The 21,245-nt window shown below is 43.1% G+C and overlaps 1 protein-coding gene across 1 annotated transcript; it reads right to left on the bottom strand.

Moving 5' to 3' along the window:
• Positions 1-18,486: 18,486 nt before the first annotated feature.
• On the bottom strand, positions 18,487-19,817 carry LOC110709065 (F-box/kelch-repeat protein At1g23390-like). Its single transcript, XM_021887278.1, has one exon. The coding sequence runs from the start codon at positions 19,657-19,659 to the stop codon at positions 18,553-18,555; it is 1,107 nt and encodes a 368-aa protein (XP_021742970.1). The 5' UTR covers positions 19,660-19,817; the 3' UTR covers positions 18,487-18,552.
• Positions 19,818-21,245: the final 1,428 nt, after the last annotated feature.

Raw genomic sequence — 21,245 nt, 5'->3', positions numbered from 1 at the left:
GTCGTATGTCAGGCGGTTCAATCTGCTCAGAATTCAGATTCAAGGACTGTCTGATGAAGTTGCTTACGCAGACTTCTTTAAGGGTCTGAAGGATGGGTCAACTTTCAAGTTTGACCTCGTCCGGAAAAGGGTAGCCACCCTCTAAGAGGCGTACGTTCCCAAGTACGAGTTCACAAAGGACTGCTCCTCCATCCTCATGGAGATCAAGGACCGGATGTCTCTCGACAAGCCGGCGGTTATGAAAAGCCCCGTAGGCAGCCGGGACAAAAGCAAATACTGCCAGTACCATGAGGATGTTGGCCATGACACTAATGGTTGCTATAGCCTCAGGCGGCTATTAGACCGTCTGGCTGATGAAGGGGCTCTAAAGTCTTATCTGCCCAAAGCCAAGGGCAACACCCTGGCCAAGAAAGGGCAGGCGGCAAAAGTTGTTCTTGCCAATTCAGAAACCGATGAAGAGACAACATCAGGAAGATGGTTAACTCAGTTGAGGAGACCCAAGCGTCGAAAGACATATTTCCTGAGGTCCTTATTTCTGAAAAGGACCGGGGCAAGGTCAGACGGCCTCACGATGACCCCATAGTCATCGAATGCAAGGTTGCCAATCAGAGAGTTGGCCGGATCTTGATAGATACCGGGAGCTCGTCTGACCTAATCAGTTAACAGTGCTTGACCAAACTCAAGTACAAATCCAGTAGCATGCACCAGGCGCCCCACCCGCTTGTTGGCTTTGGGGGAGGTGTAGTGCATCCGGTAGGGAGCATATATCTTCCCATCCGGCTGGGTGAAAAGGGGGAAGGACGCCACATGGTGATCAAATTCCTGGTTGTAGAAGAGCTTGCCGCCTACAACATGATTTTTGGCCGTCCGACCCTCAATGAATCCAAGGCTATCATCGTTCCGTCCCTCATGCTTGTCAAATTTGAAAAGGACGATGGTACAGTCGGTTCCCTTAAGGGGGACCAGAGGACGGCTAGGGAGTGCTATCTCTCTGACGTCAGACCTACTATGGGGGCAGCCGGAGACGACAACCCCATAGACCTTGATAACTGTGATGCAGCAGTCCTGGCTCCAAGGGCAGCCGGTAAGAAAAGAAAGGCGGGCCAGACGGATCCCGTCAAGCAAGAAAAATAGCAATCACTAGTCGGGGAAAGGTCAGATGATAAACGACCTCAGCCGGCTGGTGACTGCATTGATGTCGTCCTCGACGACAGCCGTCCTGACAGAGCTGTCAAGGTTGGGACGGTTGCTTATGAACGGTTGGGGGCAGACCTGCTCCAACTTCTGAAGGAATTCAAAGACATCTTTGCCTTTGAAGTGGAAGAGATGCCAGGCGTCAGCCCGGATCTAGCTGTCCACAAGCTTGTCGTGGATCCTAAAAAGAAGTCGGTTAGGCAGAAAAAGAGGGATCACGGTGAAGAGAGATATCAGGCGGCAGCGGCTGAGGTCAAAAAATTTTTAGATGCTGGGTTCATCCGGCAATGCTGCTACCCGGATTGGGTAGCAAACGTTTCCTCGTGAAAAAGCCGAATGGTACCTGGCGGATGTGTGTAGACTACACAGATCTGAACAGAGCATGCCCAAAGGACAGTTACCCGCTTCCAAAGATCGACAATCTGGTCGACTCTACAGCCGGTCATGCTCTAATGAGTTTCATGGATGCCTATTCAGGTTTCCACCAAATACCCCTATGGAAAAAAGATCAAGAGAAGACGACCTTCGTCACTGATCAGGGGTTATTTTGTTACAAGGTGATGCCGTTTGGGTTGAAAAATGCACCGGCTACATTCCAGCGCATGATAAACACCGTTTTCATCAACCAGATTGGCAGGAATGTAGAGGCGTACATTGATGACATGATAGTCAAATCCAAGCTTCAAACGGATCACCTACTGGACCTTCGAGAAACTTTCACCACACTCAGGCGGCACCGGGTCATGCTTAACCCAAAGAAGTGTGTATTCGGTGTTGAGTCTGGGAAGTTTCTCTGATTTTTGATCGATCAAAGGGGCATAGAGGCTAATCTGGAAAAAGTGCAGGCGGTCATTGACATGCGGTATCCCCGCACTGTGAAAGAAGCCCAGAAATTGACCGGTTGCCTGGCGGCGTTGGGAAGATTTCTCAGCCGGTCAGGTGACAAGTGCCTCTATTTCTTCCAGGCCATCCGGAAGAGGTCCAGATTTGAGTGGGGTGAAGAGGCGGATATGGCATTCCAAAAGCTAAAGCAACATCTGCATTCGTTGCCAAGGCTAGTCAGCCCCCTGCCCCGGGAGGTCCTCTATATGTACCTCGCCGTCTCTGATCATGCCCTTAGTGTCGTTCTCCTCGCTGAGAGAGACGGTAATCAGCTCCCGGTGTATTTCATCAGCCATGTTCTCAAGAATGCTGAGCTCCGGAACCCCATGATCGAAAAATTTGGGTTGGCCCTGTTCGTCGCAGTCAAACGGTTGAAACCTTACTTTTTGGCTCACCCGGTGATTGTATATACAGACCAGCCGCTCAAGCGCCCAATGACCACCATCGAGTCATCCGGCAGAATGATCAAGTGGGCTGTTGAAATACAGAGCCTCAAGATAACTTTTGAACCCAGGCGGGCAGTGAAAGGTCAGGCGTTTGCCGACTTCATTGTCGAGATGACTAGGCCGGTGCAACCGGAAAATCCTGATCAGGTTTGGAAGTTATTCAAAGACGGTAGCTCTACGGTGAACGGCTGTGGTGCAGGTGTTATATGTCATTCTCCGGAAGGGGATAAGTTTGAGTATGCACTTCGGTTCCGGTTCCAAGCCTCTAATAATGAGGCGGAGTATGAAGCCCTATTAGCCGGTATTCGCATGTGTAAGGCAGCAGGAGCAACAAAGATCGCCGCCTGCTCAGACTCTCAATTGATTGTTAGCCAGTACAATGGTGACTACGAGGCCACCCATCCAGCTATGATCAAATATCTGCAGGCGGTCAGAGAAGAGGCTGTGTCACTTGATGAATTTCATCTAAGTCAGGTGCCTCGGTCAGAGAATAATCAGGCGGATGCTCTTTCCAAATTGGCGTCATCCGCCTCCTGTGATGCACCTAGGACGGTTTTTTGGGAAGTCATTGAGAAACGAAGCATTGATCATGACCCCATAGGTATCCTGGACCGAAGTGCCACCTGGATGGACCCCATCCGGGATTACTTGGCAGACGGTTCTTTACCGGATGACCCTTCTGAAGCAATGGCGCTCAAGAAGCGTGCTCTGAGCTTCGTCATGCACCATGGAGAACTTCTCCGGAAGGGTTATCTACAACCATATCTAAAGTGTGTAACCCCTGAAAGGGGAAGAGAGGTTTTAGAGGATGTGCACGCGGATTTTTGTGCTTCGCACATAGGCGGCATGTCTTTGGCAAGAAGAACCAGACATCAGGGTTACTTTTGGCCCACTCTTGAGGCAGACGCCATGGATTTGGTGAAACGATGTGATAAATGCCAAAAGTTCGCCTGGCTGATACATCGACCGGCAACTGACTTGACAGCCATCCATAGTCCGGTTCCGTTCGCAAAATGGGGCATGGACATCTTGGGTCCGTATACGCCTGCCTCAGACGGTCGCCGATATATCTTGGTGGCAGTCGATTACTTCACCAAATGGGTTGAAGCAGAGGCGGTCAAGGGCATAAAAACAAAGGACGTGATCTCCTTTATTTGGAGAAATGTTATCACCCGGTTTGGGGTTCCAATGTCTATGGTCTTTGATAATGGACCTCAATTCGAAACGCCTGTCCTCAAGAGCTGGCTGGGAGACCAAGGAATCTCCCATTGTTTTGCATCCGTTGGTCGTCCTCAGGCAAACGGGCAAGTTGAGGCCTTCAATAAGTTGATCTCAGACGGTATAAAAAAGAAGGTGGAAAGAGCCGGTGCACTATGGGCAGAGGAACTACCTCATGTCCTTTGGGCCATCCGGACCACTGAAAAAGGGGCAACCGGTGAAACCCCCTTTCTTATGACATACGGCACTGAGGCGGTGCTCCCCATTGAACATTATGAGCCAACGTTTCGCATCATGCTATATGATGAGGCGGCCAACTAGGAAGCCATGCGGCTTGCACTGGATGCTCTCCCAGAGCGAAGGGGAAACGCAGCTTTGCGTCATGAGATTTACCGCCTGAAAATGACAAGAGCCTACAACAAGCGGGTTCACAAACGACCTCTGAAAGTAGGAGATTTTGTGCTCCGCAAAATGGAAGCAACCGGTAGGGCCAATGAACAAGGCAAAATGACCCCAAATTGGAAGGGACCCTACCAGATCTTTGAAGAAGTACGAGACGACACATATCGCCTGGAAGCCCAAGACGGTAGAAAGCTGCCTAGAACCTGGAATGTAGATAATCTCAAAAAGTACTACTTCTAGGAATTGTATAGTTTTTGTATACTTCTGTACAACTAATGAGAAAGATTTACTACATATAGTGTTTACATGCGCCATGTCTTGTGCTTAACACAAGCAGCCCCCTTTATCTATTTCCCATGCGCCCTGTCTTGTGTCCAACACAAGCGAGCCCGGAAATTTAATGAACCAGCCGGTGACACCCATTCGGGTGAATTCATCGAAGAGAACATCTCCCATTCGGGTGGAAAATTGTTCTAGTGATCAAAAATCAGGCGGCCTTAACCGCCTGATTGATCCATAGCACCAAATAATTGCGGGTTAGCATTCCCAAACATGCATCTGGCCCCCTCTTTGGATCGAGTACCATTTAAGGCTGATCTCAAAACAGACAGCCGGTACCTAATGTCCCGCCTAATCAATTAAGAGAAGGCAGGCAGGCAAACATTTGGGTTAGGCCAATAATTTATCAATGGTGTTCTTGCAAAAACCCAGCCGGCAAATCGGTAAAAACGGTTGACACTTAGCACTTAGCTAAATTCGTTAGCATTTGCGCTATAGCATATGGATAGCCGCCTTGCACCATTTTGTCTATGCCAGCCTCCTATCCAGGGGAAATTACCTACCCTAATCCCAACATGTCATGCGGAAATTCATTCAAAAAGCATGATTCAAAAAGCGTGCGGAAAAACATTCATGGTTCATACAAGGCAAAAAATAGAATTGCTTGCGAAGACTCAGACGGCAGTAATACCGGCTGGGTTCTCTTGTCTACCCTCGCAAATTTCTTTGCCTACCCTCACAAATTTCTTTGCCTAGCTTGCGAAGACACAGGCGATGGGGACGCCGGCTGGGTTTTCTTGGCTATCCTCGCAAAAATTACCAAAGCAAGAAAGATGCGACATTCAAGACATTCAAAACAGCAAAAAGGAAAAGAATCAAATTCATCCAAAACCGGACCAACCGGTTGAAATATAGCGGAAATAACCGGCATAGCCGGTGAAAATGTTAAAATTGTTTACAAATAAACCAGCACAGCCGGTGAAAATATCAGTGCTCAAAATAAAAAACAATAGCAGAGTAATCCGACCCTTCCGGCGCTATTACAAGATAATGCACGGCGCGCAGGCCGGGAGGTCGTTGCTACTCTACTTCCACTGTTACCCGGTCGCCCTGCGCCAGGCTCCTTTCCGGATGAGCTGGGTCGGTGTTGGGGACGGAGCCGGGAGCAACCTCATCCTCGACTGTCGTCTCCAAAGCAGCCGCTTCCGCCTACATTCGCTGGAACTCGGCTTCCACCCATTGCTCATATGGTCCGGGCCCTGGCTGGCCCTCCTCTTCAGCCAGAATGGCCAGGTCTGCGTACTTGTAGGCGAGCTCCCAGACGTTGTAGTCTGCACCCGGGTGGATGATGGAGAACGCCCTCTTCATTCTGTTTTGGCAGTCCTGCTCATTCTCCTCGATGAGCCGGCTCTGATCAACCTCTAGGGTGGACTGGAAATTACGCTGAGCATCGGCAGCCTCCTTGACCAGGCGGTCATTCTCTAATTGCAGCCGTTTGCTGCTCTTCTCCGCCTGGTCGAGCAGCTTGAGGGGCTCTTCATGCTTTTTCAGCTCGTCTTCAGCGTTATCCGGGGCCGCCTGGAGGTTGTCCATTTTGAGCTTTTGCTCCGAGAGGGCCCGTTGGAGGGACTTGACCTGATCCGCCTGTTGCATGATTATAGCTTTAGTTTCTAAGTCATGCACAATCATGGAATAGTGAGCAACGCTATGTGCGTCATCCGCAGAACGTTTGGCTCTTCTTACCTCTTCCTGTTTGCGGATGTAGGCCTTCTTAAGCCCCTTCACGCAGAGCAGTGCCTGCAACAACAACACAACCGGTATTAGTTGAAAGACCGGATGGGTGTACTACAAATTAAATGCCGGGTGGGTACTCAGTGACTTACGTCGGCCATGTCGACCATAACCTGGTCGGTATTGAAGGTATTGATTCCAAGAATCGCCTCCTTCTTGTCCCGGGGGACGACTTTCAGCATGGCCCGGGCGTGTTGAGCAGCGTCCGACCAGCGTGGTGAGTTATCTGCACCAGAAACAGACGGTGAGAATGCTGCGTATGCCCCACCAACGGACAGCCGGCTGATCGGAGAATCTCCCGGCTGCGAAGAGGAGTACGATTTTACCCGCATGGGTATGTCGAGCAATTCGAGGTTGAAAGGGTTTGTACCTTTTTGGGAAGCCTTTTGGCTTCCAGCAGCAGATGTACCGGTTGCGGTCCTTATTGGAGTGGCCTCTAAGGCCTTCTCAGTGTTAGACCCGCCTGGGGTCTTTATTGATTTACCGCCGGTAGTAGCCCGGTCGGTAGAAGCAGTTCTCGGCACCTTCAGTGCCGGTTCTTCAACAGACGGCCTTTGTCGGATCTGTTTTTGCAAGGAACGGGGAATAACACCCCCATCCTAAAATAAGACCACAAACGGTTAGATGAATAACTAGCTAAAACAACATCAAAGCCACACATAGAGAAGGTCAGGCGGGCTAACCTTCTTAGCCGCCTGTGCGGCAAGTTTCTTCTCCAAATTCTCCTTTCGGATATCTGAAGCCTTTTTTGCGGGTGTCTTGGCGGTGGGCAGCATCTTCTTAGCTTCTTCTGCAAAACGAAAGTACATCCGGTCAGATATATGAATCTTACATTGCAATCAAGAGAAAAAGGTCAGTCGGCATCAAATTAACTGGTTAGGGTTCGTAACCTTTGGTTTTAAACATGTTGCTAAGCCCACAGGCGGACAAGAAGCACTCGTCCTTGAAAAATTCGTGTTTGGGCACCCAGTTCTTGGGTACCCTTATTATCTCTCCGGTTGAGAGAGAGGTAGAGGTCAACTCAAAAAATCCGGAGTCCAGAATGGCCCTCCTATCATTATCAGGAACTAGGGGCAGCCGGCACTTCTGCCCCATAAGCTCTGGTTTCCGGTTGTAGGTTTGGTACTCCTTGTTTTCCTCCTCAGACGGGGCCTTGACCAGGTAGAACCGGTTCTTCCAGTCCGACCATTTGGACGGCTTGTCCAAGGTCATCATGTATTGGGGGTGAGTTGTCAAGGTGTACCAGGCCCTCCAATCGCCTGGGCTCTGGCTCAGGTAGTGCATATGGGAAAACGCCTCCCAGCCGGGGTTGAGACCCTGCATCTCGCACGCAGCGATGTACCCTAAAATATTCACCCAAGAATTCGGGGTTAGCTGCCAAACGCCTAGGCCATACCCCCTAAGTATGGCCTTGATTGTGTTGTGAAGAGAGAAGCAGACAACGGCTAGAAAAGCCGCCTCGTAGCATCCAAACCAACCGTTAGCGTTGGGTTGGTCATCTTCCCATACAACCGTCCCGAATTCCCCCGGCACGGTCATCTTGTATCCTTCACCAAGCGGCCGCCTGGTGATAAAGTCTTGTAGAGAAGACCGCATGAGGGCGCGGTCCTTCAAGGAGACGGCGATCATGAGAGGGTCGTTTCGGCTTTGCCACGAAGGCCTCTCCGCCTCCTTGCTATCTTCTGACACGGTTAAGTAGCTGGAGCTACTGCTTTCAACCCGACCGTCAAGCCGGATGGGGAGTTGGGAGCCTCATTGGCAGCTTCTGGCTGCTCAGCCTCCTCAGCCGGAGAAGTCTCCTTGTTGTAGGAGCCTAGAATGCTATCGCTGGGGGTGGCGGGGGTACCGCCGGATGGTTCTCTAACCTCCCCGTCTGGGCCTTGATTTTCAGGCGATAACTCGTTTGAGTCCCCGCCTCTGTAATTGGGGTCCATAGCTGTTCCCCTAATTCTGGCCATGGTGTCCTGCACAGACATGGAGTCGGTCGATACAGGCGTTGAAAAGGGGAAATTCCAAAGATCAGAGGCGGCAGATCCAATTCTAGACTCAGCCGTACTAATTGACCAGCTGAGTTCACAACTATGGTCCGGGTATGGGTATAAAGGGTCCATCTACCTATGGGACTTGTAAACAAAAATGCAAGCAAAAGACGCAAACGGAAATACATGGAAAAGCAAGAAAGAATAGAGGCGGTACCTAGAGTAGAGTGTTGAAAACCTCAAGAAATTTCTTGGGGATGCTTGCGAAGACACAGGCGGTTTGAATACCGGCTGGGTTCTCTGAGGTACCCTCTCGAAAAACTTTTGCTTGCTTGCTACTGCACACGCGATCTGAAAACCGGCTGCTCTTAAAACTATCAAGTCTCCGTGTGCTCTGAATTTCAAGTACCGGATGCTCTGAAATGCCGGATGCTCTCAAAATTCAAGAAAATTCACGAAGTTTGTAAATGAGCTCTCGTGTGCTTCCTCCCCTATTTATAGGGGTTGTCCCGGAAGGTGAAGGGGCGCGACCCTTCCCCTTCTGCTTTTCCCCCTTCAGTTAGAATTTGAAGGGGTTTTGAAAAAAAAAAAAAAAAAAAACCTCTTTCGTCAGCTCTCTTCTCAGGTGCCACGTGGCACCTTGCCACGTTAGCACCTGAGAGGGGCAAATGTTTGGGGTAAAATTACCCCAGCCACGTGGCCCAATGGCTGAGCGACACGTGGCACCTTGCCATTGGTCAGCAGGGCTACAATCCCCTGCTGACACGTGCCCTAGGAACCCTAAATGGGGAACCAATGCTCCCCACTATAAATAGTGGGAGAATCTTCATTAATGGGGCATTGAATACAATAAAAAATACACTTACACCCAGACCGAGCAATCTTAATTGCGGAATTCTCCCATTACGCGAGAAGTAATTTTACGCTTTACGCACTTTCTTCCTCCCGTACATCAGCGACACCCAACCGGAGTCTTCGTGGTTTTGCAGGTACAGGCGGTCGAAGGGCATTCTTGGAATTGTAACTCTCCCGCAGGACACTCCAGTAAACCCCGAAACATTTGGTGCCGTCTGTGGGGAGAGTACTTCTGAGATGGCTTCTAACCCAGTACCAGCAGATCAGGATAGGCGGCCATCGGCCGAGCCTGTGGTCCAGACGGACCATGAAAGCGGTGATGAGTATGGACTCGACACCTATGTGGCCCCAGACGGGTCCTTCAGAACCAAGCACACCCGTTCCAGGGATAAGAAGGAACGGGAAAACATCCAAGCTGCTCCAAGCAACCCAGCCGGCAACCCGGTTGGAGCTGCACAGGCGGCAGAGGGCTTTGCTCCCGTCACAAGGAACGAACTCATGACCTTCATGAATAGTTTCAAAGGCGAAATCCAGAGCCTTATTCGGTCAGCTACTCCCAAGAAGTGTAAGCCGGCCAAGAAGCCTTCTAACAAGAAGGCAATCAAAGACCGGGTCCCTACCCCTCATCCAAAGCCAGAGGGGAGTGGCCTCCGGTTCGATCAAAACCGGCTCCGCTTCCCGCAAGCGGAACCCAGAAAACCCATCCGACACTTGCAGCTGGATGGTTCAAAAAAGATATTCTCTGACGCCCGGACGTTTCTCCAAGAAAAGAGAAGTCTGGCGTTTGCGTCGACTTCAACGTCGACCTTTCCGGACAGTTTCCGTGACACCTCTAACAGGCGTACGGGAACGAGTCTAGGGAGTCAGACGGGCGAACCTTCCGCCCGGTCTGGACCACAAGTGATCCAGCCTAGTCTATTTGGTTCGCCGAATTGGCTGGGTGGATCCCCTTTTACCCAAACGGGTCCGTTTGGCAGAAATGTGCAGTAGCCGTTCCAACTCATGGATTGGCAGCAGCGCCTGCTGAAGTTGGGAGAACAGCCCTTGGCGTTCTCCCCTGAGATAACCCAGGCGGCACAGCCGGCCAAGATAAAAAACGTGTTGGTAGGGGCCTATGATGGTACCTCCAACCCAGAAGATCATTTAATGGCTTATTCCAACCTCACGTACCTACAGGGGTTGGATGATGTCGCCTGGTGCCGATGCTTCCCGGCTACCCTGAAGGGCATTGCCCAACGGTGGTTCGGTAACTTACCAGCCGGCTGCATCAACAGCTTCAAGACCTTGGCGTACTTGTTTACGTCAAACTTCTCAATGAGCATCCCGGCTAAAAAGACAAGCCTCGATCTGGGGGCAATACAGCAGGGTGACAGAGAAGGACTCCGGTCGTATGTCAGGCGGTTCAATCTGCTCAGAATTCAGATTCAAGGACCGAGCAATCTTAATTGCGGAATTCTCCCATTACGCGAGAAGTAATTTTACGCTTTACGCACTTTCTTCCTCCCGTACATCACTGACTTGATCGTCGGAGGCGGAGCTCCACCCGACCGGAGTCTTCGTGGTTTTGCAGGTACAGGCGGTCGAAGGGCATTCTTGGAATTGTAACTCTCCCGCAGGACACTCCAGAAAACCCCGAAACACATCTCTCAAGTAACTAAAGGATTATATTAAGGGAGATAGAACAAAACATATATCCCCAAAACTATTCTTCACACATCATCTCCAAAAGGATGAGGAAATAGATATCCAGCAAATTCAGTCTTGTGACAACCTTGCCGATCTGTTTACTAAATCACTTCCTTCGAAGAAGTTTGAGCAATCAGTTCACATAATTGGAATGCGACAAATCAGGGGAATTATATGCACTGCACTCTTTTTATTTTCCTCCGATCAGGTTTTTATCCCACTGGTTTTTCATGACAAGGTTTTTAACGAGGCAATATACCAAAGCATGTAATACAATACGTTGCACTTTTTTTTCCTAGCTATGGTTTTTATCCCATAGGGTCTTACCTAGCTAGTTTTTAATGAGGTAACTCATATCCCATTTCATGTGAACGTTCAAAGGGGGAGTGTTGAGAAAAATCCAAAGATGATTGAAGTTCACATGCATGTAGTTTTAGCCGGTTAATGCAATTTTACTTAGTACAATAATTTACATGTAGTACAATAATGCATACTATTATACACTTCATAATTTTGGCTATATAAGAGAAGTTCACGTATTGTGAACTAGTGTGGGTAAAAATCAAAAACTTCTATCATACTACTTACATTCTATCTCTTCACTAATAAATCCCAACTATCGGTAAAATTTTTAATATATTGTAAGATATTTGTTGCTACCAGAAAAACGTTGATAAAAAAACCATTAAAAATAAATAAAAAAAACATGATCTAACTTCAATAATTGATGAAGTCCCAACCTACATCATACTGTATGTCATCGGCAAATATTGTACGTATAAGGTTTAAATTAAACTTCCACAGGACCACTGATGAGGTTATCAACTTATCACTGGATTTATGACAATTGACAAACAATACATTAGGGTATGTACTATTAGTCGAAGTTGTTAGAAATTTAGGGTGTATGTGGAGAACCCTCTCTGAGGGGACCGCGCCCGCGGTGGGTGGGGAGAGGCCTCTCCAAGCCCGCATCCAGCCATCTCCAGGGTGAATCTTACATCACCCTGTCCGCGCCCGCGGCTCAGGCTGCCGCGCCCGCGACACTAGCCACCGCGCCCGCGGCTCGTGGCGGTTGTGTTTTTCCTTCGTTCTTTTATTGTAAATGAGAATCAAAAGAAGGAAAGATTTTTTTTAGTTTTCCTTCTTCTTCATCTTCCTCTCTGGTTTTTCCCCCTCATCTATTTTCTCAAGAATCTTGCAAACTCTTGTTGAAATCTCTATCAATTTTAGCCAAATTTGTGAATTCGATCATCTATTTTCGTTTCTTTGTGCAAAGAACGAAGTGTTGTCTTTTGTATCTTAAAGAGGATTTTCGGATTGAACCCAAGCACCGTTGTGGGGGAAATAAACCTCTTTTGGAAAGCGTATACACGCCTAAGACAGAGTATCAAGGTTAAGACTTACGTGGTCATCGGTAGTCTCATGTTCATGTTCATTTTCAAAGGCTTGGAATTAAGGCAAGTTTAGTATCTTTCACATTAGTGTTATCTTTAGAATTTCTGTAATTCATTGGTATTTTAGTGCTTGGTTCATAATACTTTAATTAGTATTTGGTTGTTGTATAATTTAGTTGAAATTATACACTGTTTTTAGGTTTTGTTCCCACAAACTTAAGTGATTCATTATTGTTGAATTGCTGTAAAACCTAACAATATAAAGAGGTTTAATTTATTTTAGCAAGCATGTCTAGTGTGAAAGAATTGACCACAAATTTTGTTAAACTGAAAAAGTTTGATGGTGTGTAGTTTCGGAGATGGAAGAAGAAGATGTACTTTCTTCTTACATCTTTGAATGTAGCCTATGTCATTAGTACTCCAAGGCCTGGTGAACATGAGAATGAAACCTTGGAAAATGTTCGGGAGAGGTCAAAATGGGACAACGATGATTTTATTTGTCGTGGTCATATCTTGAATGGTATGGAGGATGACTTCTTTGGTGTCTACCAAAATGTTGAGTCGGCTAAGGAGCTTTGGGAGTTCTTAGAGGGAAAGTACATGGTGGAAGACGCGTCAAGTAAGAAGTTTTTAGTAAGTAATTTTAATAATTTTAAGTTTATTGATGGTTGGTCCATAATGGACCAATTTCATGAATTGCAACGAATCTATGGGAATTTGAAACGACATGGAATATCTATGGATGAGTTATTTTTTTTTTCAAGTATAATTGATAAGTTACCTGCTATTTGAAAAAAAGTGTGAAGCATGAGCTTAAACACAAAAAGGAGGACATGTCATTGTTCGAGTTGGCCACCCATCTTCAAGTTGAAGAGGGGATAAGGGCCATGGAAAATGCTAAGGATGGGAATCCTAGCACATCCACAATTAATATGGTGGAGGAAGGTAAATCTAGTGCTTCCACTAGTGGTAAAAGGAAGAATAATAATTCTTCCAAAGGAAAGTCCAAAAAGAAAGCAAATAACAACAAGTTCGCTTGTTGGGAATGCGGTAAGGTTGGACACCGCAAGAAGGACTATTTTTCTTTCAAGAAAAGAATGGAAAAAGCCAAGGAGGGCCGTGCTTCCGATATCAATGACCCATCCACTAAAGGTAATCCTTTACATGAGGTTGAATTTGATTCCGGTTTGGATTTAAATGCAACGGATACTAACATTTTTATGGTGCAGGATGATCACTCATGGTGGATTGATTTGGGGGCTTCTAGGCACGTGTGCAAGATGAAGCATTGGTTCAAAACCTTTCACAAGGTTGGTTATGGAGAAGATCTCTTTATGGAGAATAACTCAACCATCAAGGTTCCTCGAAGAGGACAAGTAGAGCTAATGTTTAGTTCTAGAAATGCAATCATTCTTAGGGATGTGTTGTATGCTCCAAAAATTAGTAGGAATATTGTATCTGGTCTTACCCTGAACTGTCTTGGTTATAAACTAGTGTTTGAAGCTAATAGATGTATTATTACTAGAGGTACAACATTTATAGGTCGTTGTTACTTAAGTAATGGTTTGTTTAAACTCTCTTTGAGAGACAAGTATGTATTTGATGATGATGTTTGTTTAAATGTTAGTAATGACAATGGTGTGAATTTGTTTTATTTATGGCATTCAGATTAGGTCATGTTAATTTCAATAAGTTGAATTACATGTCTAAACTAGAGTTGATTCCACCTTGTGATATTTCTCCTAATAAATGTTCTACTTGCATGTTGAACAAGATCACTAGAACTCCTTTTAAAAGGGTTGAGAGAAGTTCTAATATTTTAGAATTGATGCATAGTGACTTGTGTGATTTTCATAGTACTCCTTCTTTGGGGAATAAAAGATACATGATTACTTTTATAGATGATTATTCTAGGTTTTGTTATGTGTATCTTTTACACTCCAAAGATGAAGCTTTGATAAAGTTTGATATGTATAAAAGGGAAGTAGAACTGCAAGTAGAATCATTAATTAAGAGAATAAGAACCGATAAGGGAGGGGAATATTTTGATCCAGCTTATTTCCAATCTTTGGGTATAATTCAAGAGACTACAGCGGGTTATGCACCACAATCAAATGGTGTAGCTGAAAGGAAAAACAAAACTCTTGAAGAAATGGTTAATTTCATGTTATCTTACTCTGGTTTGAGTGAAGGATTTTGGGGTGAAGCAATGATGACAGCTTGTCACATTCTTAACCGGGTTCCCACTAAGGGAAAACAATCTAGTCCTTATGAACTTTGGTACAAAAGAAAGCCAAACTTGAAATATTTGAAGGTTTGGGGTTGTAGGGCAATTGTTAGAGTGCCCGGCAACAAAAAGAAAAAGCTCGGTGAAAGGGGCTTGGAATGCATTTTTATAGGTTATGCTAAGCATAGCAAAACCTATAGGTTCTATGTAATAAAACAAAATGACTATATATCGATACATTCGGTTATTGAGTCAAGAGATGCAATTTTTGATGAAAACCGATTTTCATCAATGAGTAGACCAAAAGATCTACAAATAAGTGCCAATCATAAGGCGATAGTGGAGTTGAATGATCAACTTGAAACTCATGAAGAAACATTCGATGATGAGAATGTTGAAACTCCTCAAGTTAGGAGAAGTACTAGGGAAAGGAGACCTAAGAACTTATGTGATGACTTTATAGTTTATTTAGTTGAAGGTTCTAGGGTTGTCCTTAGTTCTAATACTCCATATTGTTTCAATATGGATAGTGACCCATAGACTTATAGCGAGGCCATCACTTTTCAAGATAGTGCTTTTTGGAAGGAAGCTATAAATGATGAGATGGATTCCATCATGGGAAATAATACTTGGGTCTTAGAGGATTTACCTCCCGGTTGCAAAAATCTTGGTTGCAAGTGGATTTTCACTAGGAAAAGGAGACCGGATGACTCCATAGTGAAATTTAAAGCCAGACAAGGCTTTAGGCAAAAGCATGGTGTTGATTATTTCGATACCTATGCACCGGTTGCAAGGGAATTACTTCCATAAGGTTATTGATTGCAATGGATTCGGTATATAATCTAGTGATTCATCAATTGGATGTCAAGACGACATTCCTTTATGGAGATCTAGAGGAAGAAGTGTATATGAAACAACCCTAAGGGTTTGTTTTGGAAGGACAGGAAGATAAGGTGTGTAAATTGGTTAAATCATTGTATGGACTTAAACAAGCACCAAAGTAGTGACATCGAAAATTTGATGACACGACTGTGTCCTTTGGATTCAAAGTGAATCAAGCAGATAAGTGTATATATAGAAAATTTGATGACAAAGGTCATGGTGTCATCATTTGTCTATATGTTGATGATATGCTTATTTTTAGTACAAGTCTATAACAAGTAGAATTGATCAAGGAATTCTTATCCTCATCTTTACAGATGAAGGATTTGGGGGAGGCAGATGTCATTTTGGAAATCATGATTATTAGGGACAATGGAAGATTTATTTTAAGTCAGTCTCATTATATTGAGAAGATGATCAAACGGTTTAATATGTTTGATAAGTGTCCTGTAAATACCCCCATGGAACCTAATGTTAAATTGGTTAAGAATTCAGGAAAAATGGTTTCCCAATTGGAATATTCAAGGATATTGGATCCTTGATGTATGCCATGACGAGTACAAGACCGGATATTGCATCGGCTGTAGGAAAACTTAGTAGATTTACTAGTAACCCGGGTGTACATCATTGGTTTGCAAATCGGAGAGTCTTGAGGTACCTTAAGGGTACATTGGATTATGATTTGACTTATAGTTGATTTCCTTCGGTTTTAGAAGGATATTCTGATGCAAGTTGGATCACTTACAAAGAGGATGACTCTTCTGTTAGTGTTTGGGTGTTCATGTTTGGGGGAGGTGCATTTCATGGTCTTCCAAGAAACAAACTTGCATTGCCGATTCCACTATGACAGCGGAGTTTATTGATCTTGCTTCAGCTAGTAAGGAAGCTGAATGGTTGAGAATTCTCATGTTTGAGTTACCTTTATTGCTAAAGCCAATGTCACCGGCAGCTATTCATTGTGATTCGAATTCGGCTTTGATAAAGGCATATAGTCAAGTGTATAATGGTAAGTCTCGGCATATTTCACTTAGGCATAGCCTAGTGAAAGAGCTTATCAATGATGGGGTCATAAGTCTTGACTATGTTCCTACAAAATTGAATTTGGCGGATTGTTTTACTAAAGCAATGCCAAGGCATTCCATCATATTTGCTTTGAATGGAATGGGTTTATGTTCAAAAACACAGATTTGTGAAACCCAATCTAACGCTTGAAGAAACATCAAGTCTTAGATTCAATGTGGTTAAATTGCATTTTTGTTGTTTGTTAGCAATGTTTAATGACCCATATTGCTATAGTACTTGTGATGTGAAAGGTAACGATTATTTAATGTTCTCAAAGATTTAGAGTTGAGAAGCTCTAAATGAAGGCGTCTTATCACAAGGGTACTATTACGTATATGACTACCTATATAAGTTCGAAGTTTAGCCGCTTCAAGAAGTCTAGATAGACATATAGACTTTGATGAACTTATGAAAGATACGGACACATGGTTGTTTAAAAGTGGCAAGTGATGATTAGTTCGATTTGTCTTGTGTGTACTTCACCTTCGAATGGTTGGATATATCCGTGTGATTCAATCCATATGGAAATCGTGGGATATGATCATCGTTAAGTGTGTTGTACTAGGTGTCAATTCAATCCGTAGGGACATTGACATAGATGCATGAGATGTGGCTTAGTTGATAAATGGAGAAAGTTTAAAAGTATACACTCTAAATGGGGGAGGATTGTTAGAAATTTAGAGTGTATGTGGAGAACCCTCTCCGAGGTGGTCGCGCCCGCGGTAGGTGGGGAGAGCCCTCTCTAAGCCCGCGACCAGCCATCTCCAGAAACTGAGGTTGAATCTCACATCACCCTGTCCGCGCCCGCGGCGTGGACCATCGTGCCCGCGGCTCAGGCTGCCGCGCCCGCGGCACTAGCCACCGCACCCGCGGCTCGTGGCGGTTGTGTTTTTTCTTCGTTCTTTTATTGTAAATGAGAATCGAAAGGAAGGAAGGATTTTTTTTCTTCAGTTTTCCTTCTTCTTCATCTTCCTCTCTAGTTTTTCTCCTCATCTATTCTCTCAAGAATCTTGCAAACTCTTGTTGAAATCTTTATCAATTTTAGCCAAATTTGTGAATTTGATCATCTAATTTCGTCTCTTTGTGCAAAGAACGAAGTGCTGTCTTTTGTATCTCAAAGAGGATTTTCGGATTGAACCCAAGCACCGTTGTGGGGGGAATAAACCTCTTTAGGAAAGTGTATACACGCCTAAGACAGAGTATCAAGGTTAAGACTTACGTGGTCATCGGTATTCTCATGTTCATGTTCATTTTCAAAGGCTTGGAATTAAGACAAGTTTAGTATCTTTCACATAAGTGTTATCTTTAGAATTTCTGTAATTCATTGGTATTTTAGTGCTTGGTTCGTAATACTTTAATTAGTATTTGGTTGTTGTATAATTTAGTTGAAATTACACACTGTTTTTAGGTTTTGTTCCCGCAAACTTAAGTGATTCATTATTGTTGAATTGCTGTAAAACCTAACAGAAGTTTAGTTTACGTTAACAATAATCTAAGCAGTATTGCAATCGGAAATACATAAAGAATTGCCCACGGAACACACAGATTTTGTCCGATTCTATTATTTGTACAAAATCCTAATATTATGTGGGAAACAAATTCACTGGTATCTTCTATAATTACATTGCCACAAATTTTGTACAATTGACCTAATCGTGTTTCGATTATAGTATCGATATGATATTCAAAGCAGCCACATTTTATGCATCTCGTTCGTGAGGATATGAACATAGTCCATATGGGTGATACTTTTGTAAGTGTTGAGCTCATCGATCATCTAATCGAATTCACGCCTTTAAACCTATACTTCGTAATAAATAATTGTATCGAAATGAAACAAGTTGTGTAAATAATACGATAATATCAGTGTCTATTGAAGGGAGTTGTAAGGGGTTATTGACATTTCCAAATCAATTTGACATACTAATCGTAAATGAAGATCTAATATAATCCAGTAATCCACCCTTACGTACCATCACTTTCACCACGCACCAACTCAATAAACTTTATAATGCATTGTATACTATGTCTAGCCTTCATATATCTCACCACCTACTCCAAAAAAAAATATACCTCAAAAACATTGACTTATAACTTATTATAACAAGGTACTTAGCTAATAATAGAAGTTTACGTTGAGAATAAGATAAGCAAGTATAATAAAGATTATATATGAACTATTAATATAAACATAAAACTTACGGAGTATATTAATATAGTGTTACATGTTACACCTACATGATTATTATAGACTATGATTTTGCCACAAATTTTATATTCCTACACTTCATTGCCGTGTGCAAATCAGCAATTCCAACCTTACCACAGCTCATCACCATTTTAGATCCTACTTTGCAATCGTCATTCAATACTATATTCTTCACACTACCCCATTTGCAATTATTTTCTTCAATTAATTCACAGAAAATTATTTCTGATGGATCTGAAGTATTGTGTAAGTAAATTAAATTTTCAGTTGCCAATATTGTAATTGAAGATAATAAATAAGAATTCTCCCCTTGTAATCTCTCCAATAATTCAGCTGGAATTTCCCCAATTTCGTTTGATTCCATCGTTTCCGGGTTTATTTTCCAGAGTTTGAGATTTTTCACGTTTTCGGCATGACCTATTAAGCCAGCGAGGATAAGATCATCGCCGGCGTATTCAATAGCAGAAAAATAGACACTTGGGTCGGGCCGTAAATCATACGGCCCGGACCAAGCCTTGGTGTTGGGACTAAAAGAGTATGTAATCCCGGAAGCTTTTTCTGTTACATACATTTTGTGCTGATTGGATGCCACGGAAAGCCACGTGGAGGCAGTTGAATCCTTGAGGATGCTAGGCATGGATTGACAAGTGGACCAAAGAGAGGTTGTCATGTCATACATCTTGACTGTGAGGGGGTTGTCCCAATAAATCGCCCCTCCACCTGCAACGATGATGTGGGACCCAACAACGGCCACGATAGGATCCACCCGCCATACACCTGGCGAGGAAATACGGTGCCAAGTGTGGTGAAGGGGGTCCACCGAGAAGGATAATCCCTCGGAAGAGAGTTCATAAAAAAGGGAGGACCCCGAGGACTGAAGGGGTTTGATATGATTAGATGGTTGAACAACAAGTTCAACCCATGTACCCGAGCGCGGGTCATAAGCATTGGTTGGGGATGTCGTGTTTTGGGTTTGAATTATAAGCCACGGTTTAGGTTTGTTGATATGAACCAAAGAAGATGAAACTGCAAATTCCCATGATTTAGATACATGAGATGCACAAGCGAGATCAATGAGGGGCACACGGGCAAAGACCTCCTCTAAGAGGTCTCCATGGATTGGAGATCCTTCACCTCCTTGCTCCTTCATGTCTTCATCCTCAACTTTTCTCTTTTTTTTTTCTTTTCCTTTTATTATTATAAAGAACAAATGAATTGAAGTTGTTCTCTACACTTTCTTGTTTTAAAGTGTTTTTGAATAATGAAGAGGTGACAAAGTTTTTGGCTCACTATATATAATATAAAAAAAAAGTTAGTGGTTTTGTATGAAAATAAATGATATTTTTTTATTTAAAATTACTTGTAAATGTTTGGCCCTATTTATCTGAAAATTGTGAAGCAAAATCAACTTGTGAATTGAGGGGGGCCCTTGTGGATAGAGGTTTGGATAAATAAAAAATCGATACATGATATAGTAGGATACACATAAGTGACATCACTATCAAGACCAACTAGATTAAACAAGTACTCGATTATTAACCACTTTACGAATTTATCTACGGAGTAATTAATTATGACTTATTATTGGCAATTACTATTGTCACCCACCAACTGATCCAAATTATACTAATGGTCCAATTGCCCATTCATACAAGAAATTAATTCAAATGTTCATACGATAAAAATAATAAGTTGCAAAAAATGTTCATACAAGAATTTTATTTTTTTAAATGTAGTTGCAACTTAGGCTTTAATTTCATCTACTTAATATAATCAACAAAGTTAAATGAAAATGAGTTTAATTCAAAATTCATTTGCAAAGTTTAACAAATGAGCAAATAATGGTTCAAGCTAAACAATATTTTAGCAAAAATAAATAAAGTGTGGCAAATATAAGTTAAATTTAACAAAATTGAACTTTTTCCCACATAATCAAATCTACTAAAGACATATTAAAAGTGAATTTTTCATATTTATTCACTTGTTTTAATATTTTCGCTATTAATTTAAAAGGTCTCATACAATCATACTACTCTCATCTTATTGGAGATTGGACAAGAGATCAATCCAATTCAGTATGTACTATGAAAATTTGTGTTAAGAGATCAATTTAAAATATAAAACCGACAAATGTAGTTTTAATTAAGGGTGAATTTTGTACATGTGACCTTTCAAAAAAAAATATAATGTCAAAAAAAAAAAAAAAAAAAAAAAAGAAGTTAGATCAATGATTAATTTTGTTTACACAATGTACAGATTCAAACAATAGTAGTCAACAAATCGGAGAAGCTGTCTTTCGGAGCAAACTATAAGCTGTTTGGAAAAAGTCAAGCAAAATACTGCTATGGAGTACCCTCTTTATTTCGTAATAATAGACTTTGTACAAAATTTTAGGAAATTTATAGAGTAAGGAGCATATAGTGAAATTTATAATAGTATATCAAGTAGTTAGTGAAGATATATTTAATTATTAGTTGAATAAAAAAATAATAAAAAGTAGTATATGTGGGTAAGTAAGAGAGAGAAATAATACGAAGTAAAATATTTATATAAGTAGGGTCAGAATGAGAGATAAATAATAAAATAATAGTGAGTACTTACCAAATTGGAAAGTGTTGTACTCCCTCCGTTTTTTATTAAATGACTCATTTTGACTGGGATAGAGTTTTAAAAAGTTATATTAACTTTAATAAAATAAAATGTTAGTGGGGTGAACAAGATAATAAAAACAATTAT

Source organism: Chenopodium quinoa, unplaced genomic scaffold (genome assembly GCF_001683475.1).
Source record: "Chenopodium quinoa cultivar QQ74 unplaced genomic scaffold, ASM168347v1, whole genome shotgun sequence".
NCBI classification, from domain to species: domain Eukaryota; kingdom Viridiplantae; phylum Streptophyta; class Magnoliopsida; order Caryophyllales; family Amaranthaceae; genus Chenopodium; species Chenopodium quinoa.
Note: the sequence above shows the minus strand (reverse complement) of the source record. Positions and strands in the feature narration are given on the sequence as shown.

What these genes read in the sequence shown, in the direction of transcription:
- LOC110709065 (XM_021887278.1), bottom strand. Translation starts at nt 19,659, where the DNA reads ATGAAGGAGCAAGGAGGTGAAGGATCTCCAATCCATGGAGACCTCTTA.